Source organism: Hyalella azteca, unplaced genomic scaffold (genome assembly GCF_000764305.2).
Source record: "Hyalella azteca isolate HAZT.00-mixed unplaced genomic scaffold, Hazt_2.0.2 contig2549, whole genome shotgun sequence".
NCBI lineage: Eukaryota > Metazoa > Arthropoda > Malacostraca > Amphipoda > Hyalellidae > Hyalella > Hyalella azteca.
The window spans coordinates 1-4,312 of NW_025932820.1; the positions used below are offsets into that span (position 1 = coordinate 1).

At 41.8% G+C, this 4,312-nt stretch overlaps 1 protein-coding gene across 1 annotated transcript; it reads right to left on the reverse strand.

Moving 5' to 3' along the window:
- Window positions 1–918: 918 nt before the first annotated feature.
- LOC108678995 (katanin p60 ATPase-containing subunit A1-like) lies at window positions 919–2,386 on the reverse strand (the record flags this gene model as incomplete). The annotated part of the gene is made up of 3 exons (XM_018167494.2): window positions 2,063–2,386; window positions 1,523–1,625; window positions 919–1,039 (listed from the first exon to the last, which is right to left on the reverse strand). Coding segments are annotated over exons 1-3 (392 nt in total), but the record flags the coding sequence as incomplete, so codon positions are not given.
- Between the last annotated feature and the right edge of the window lie 1,926 nt (window positions 2,387–4,312).

Consider the following 4,312-nt stretch of genomic DNA (forward strand, 5'->3'; position numbering starts at 1 on the left):
AGAGAATCACAACTCAATTTAGTAGTTACAGCCGATAGCGTTTGCACACACAGCTGATTGTGAGCTACACAAATATCGGCATTCTAAGCTAGCTGCCTGTGCAATCGAGTCCTTGGTCCCCAGAGTAGCAGTAAGACAACTTCGTTCACGGGACCGCGTCCACCCAGTCCCGCGAATCCCACTCTCCCAATCTTGGAGGATGGATGCTGCTGTGGTACCTTGTAATAAGAGCCCTTTTTGTGACGCCTGGCGTCTCGGTGCGTTGGACTTAGTAGACTTATTTAGATTGGGTTTCTTGCAGTTCACAGCAATAGGAAACTTTCACTAGTCCAAAGTAATGAAACTTTTCGGCGTTTTCAGTGTTTTTTATTGGCATCGATCGGTGGTTGCTCGGCAGGTCAGAATTTTAAGGCACCGCATCTTAGTTTCTTAAGATTTTAAGTACTGTTAGCGTTGGCACAAATGAGGCCTCAGGAAAAGCAATTTGTTGAATTAATTCTAGCATTTTTGGAACAGGGCTGACAGTACTTTCATAGTACATGACTACCTATAGGCCATGCAGCTCGATTCAAAGGTTTGACCTGTAGTACTCACGCTCTACTTCCAGTCATAGAAGTGAATGTGTATGAATTACGACTTCATAAGATATGTAGATGGAGTCAGTGTCGGAACAATTGACAAGAACTTGTATCGGTGTTCCGCTGGTCTACCATTTCATTTGTCTATCATGATTAAAATAAACCTACCCGACAACTTTGCCTTAACGGTCATCGCATTGTGCAGGGACTTATATACGGAAAATGACCGGGTCTCATGGGGAGGTGGACAGGCACTACCGTAGAGAATTCAAATGCGAACTGTCTCATTCAGAATAAAATTATAAACAAAATAAATTCCTAAAATATACGCAAGAGTTACTTGTGGTCGACGTTGGTGGGCGATGGCCAGACGTCTGGGTCCCTGGGGGGCGGCGGCGCCCACACGTCGGGGTCGCGCGTGGGCTCCTCGAACGCCGTCATGCGCATCCCAGACCCTCCGCCTAGTAAGGCGCATCAAAATTTATATCATTTATTCTAACAAATATACAATTTATTTGCACAAATCCCAACAGCGATAATTAATGAAGGTAATTTAATTACCTCAGTCCCACTGTCAGAAGGTGCAGAGCGAAATTAAAACCATAATCAAACAATTATGAGCAATTGCACTAGATAAAAATGACTAACGAAAGGTGATATAACAATGTAATTTAATAATACCTACCTCTTAATCAAAACTTAATTCACGGAGAATACTGGACAAAATTCAGAGAGATTGAGTTTCATAGCAGAGCTAACAATCGCACTTCAAAGTTTAAATGAAATTCTGCTTATCCCTGGCATGTTTTTCGATATTTATAGCTTTTACTTTTGAAAAATTACTTCCTGCCTTTACAATGATATCATTTAAAATAAAGTACCAATGCGTACCATACATTCTATTGGCTGTACAATACCTTACATTAACATTGCATTGGCCGTACCGATGGTGCGGCTGTCTGGAGCGTTCATGGGGTTCTCGAACATGGAGAGAGTGTTCATGAGCTCCTTGAGCTGCTCGTACTCTGCTGCAATCTGCTGCTGTGCCTGCAGGGATCTTCACTTGAAAATTTCCTTGTTGAAAGCTTGTAATAAATACTACATTATTTTCTTAGTTCAGATCATTATAGAGATAGAAGGTAAGAATATTATGTCTGGAGCTTCTGGGTATGTGGAACATGGTAGAAGGTAACAATATTATGTCATCACTTTTTAGGTGTGAAAAGAAAAGATATGCATGAAGTCGGGATCACATCTGTTTTTCAGTTGATCAATACTTTAAAGCAATTAAAACCCCGCTCTATTCCTACACCTACCGGTACTTGTTTATAAATAAATAAATATGGTCTCAAAATGAAAAAAATACCAACAAATTCAAGGCCAATTCGGGTGGTATAATCAGTAGTGCAACATTGAAATTTTTACAATAATACTTCACGATCAAACAAACTTAGCTCAAGTTGGAAATTCTAATACGATCCCACCTGCTGCCATTGCTGTTTTCTGCTGGGCTCTTGTATGGTAGCAAGCAGTCGATGTATTTGCTGCACTACACCCTGGTAGTAAATGACAGCCGTCTCGTACTGAGACGTTAAAGCCATCTCTCTAGCCAGACGCGTGTTGCTAGCGATGTCTTGCAGTGACACCATCATGGAACTCTGCCACAAACTACACAATAGATCTGCTAAATAATATCTGAACGGACCAAGGGAAGAAAATCATTATCATTAAGAGTTGCACGAGATGGCAGAGCGAACACGGGCAAGGACGAGTTAATAAAGCAATAGTAAGTTAAAAAAACGGTATAGAAAGCATGTTTTTGGAAAAAATGATTAAAGTTGCACAAGCAGACTCCAGGGAGTGGACAAGTTTCACACGGCTGATGTTTTCGAATAACGTGCAAGAACAAAAAGTTCATCAATTATAAGATTTTATTACCTGGAACGGCTCGCTCCTAGCAATGCCTCACTCCCAGCAACTGCTTGCTCCTAGCAATGAATCACTCCAATTAACTGCTTGCTCCTAGCATGCAATGCCTCACTGCCAGCAACTGCTTGCTCCTAGCAATGCCCCACTCCCAGCAACGGTTCGCTCTTATAATACGCATCACTCGTAGCTTTTAGTAGTACGGCATAACTTGCCTTCAGGGTATAAGGATTTTCGCAGCACATTTTCCTTCATGCGTTTTAACAAAAGAAATGAAGAATTTGATTGTCATAAAGGTAAATGAGCGCTTCAGCTATTGTGTATCGGAGGTCAAAATTAACATAGCAAGCAAAACGAAGTCTCAAGTATTGAAAATTTATCAAATTTATTATCATCCACAAAAGCAGGTCCCATTGTCCAGCCCACTGAAAACAGCTTGAAAGACGCAGCGTTCGCATTTAAAAGCGATGAAGTAACAAGGAAGGGAAGGTGAACAGCAGAAAGAAAGACACTCTTCAAGAGGTCGCTTACACGGGACGTCGGCCGCCCGCACGACGGACAGAGAAGAGAAAATGTAATAATAATTATAATAATATCGGTTTCAGCGTTTAGTAGCCATAGGTCTGTCGCTGATTCTTAAGATTGCTGAACTTTCACAGCATTTTGCGGTCGCGAACTCGCTGCCATAATTCTGCTGTGCTTAACCGCCCGGCCTCCTCGCCGATTCTGACCAGAAACTGGCGCACAGAGCTGGGATCGAACCCGCGCCTCTCTGCGCCAATCTTGGTACTGTGAACTGTAACCACTGGGCCCCACCAAAGAATTTTACTTACATGGTAATTCAACCTTCCAACTGACACCTTTACATACGAACTTAATTACGACTGGGTTCGTATAGGGAAATGTTCCTATGTTTAAATATCAGGTCAACAATGCGCATGCCTTCGTCATGCTTCCGGATTATTTCGCATTTTATATAGAACGAAATCACCAGTTTCACACGGCCTTCGTCAGTTTTTTCTCTAGCCTTTTTAGGAGCCGCGATCCGATTTTAATTGGTATTAATGTTTATTGATACAATTAAATAAAATATAGCACCAGCAAGCGAAAACAAAATACGGACGTATAATACCAGATATGCTCCAGCGATCACTCGATCAGAGGAAGCGGCCAAATTATAGGAGTAGAGAACGAATGCTGTGAATAAAAAATGGGTTAAGAGGCAAAACTGAACATCGGCTCGTCAGCAGACATAACATAACATATTGATCTCGGCGCTGAAGTGTAGGCCTGATGTGGCCTGACACCAATTTTTTTCCATGTATGCATGACATGTTCGTATGCGGAGATAAAAATGTCGAACGTCCGACTTGTGTCTGGAAAAGGTCGAATTGTAGACGTTCGCAAGTCGAGATATCACTACTATTAGCTCTGTTGTGTGGTTCTCAGGAAAAATGATCCCTTTCCCGAATAATGATCCCGAGATCCCATACGATTTCTGACGTCGGAAGTCTCCCCTAAGGTTGACTTGCGTATAATATCGAAAAGCAGAATTAACTCGGATTCAGGACCGAGGGAACATCCAGCTTCCCTTGCGAGAATCTTAGCTCGCTCCTTGCGGTGAGTCAGGTAGTCTTGATACATCGTTTTATTCCTGTATATTTTCCATTTTCTGGGTCCCCCTTACATCATCTGAAATTTGTTCTTGCAATATATCCAATGTTTCTCATGTATATATGTAGTGTAACATTGTTCTGCACGTCGTCTCTTTCCAGTACGACTATTTATATTATTTAAGACTATTTCGC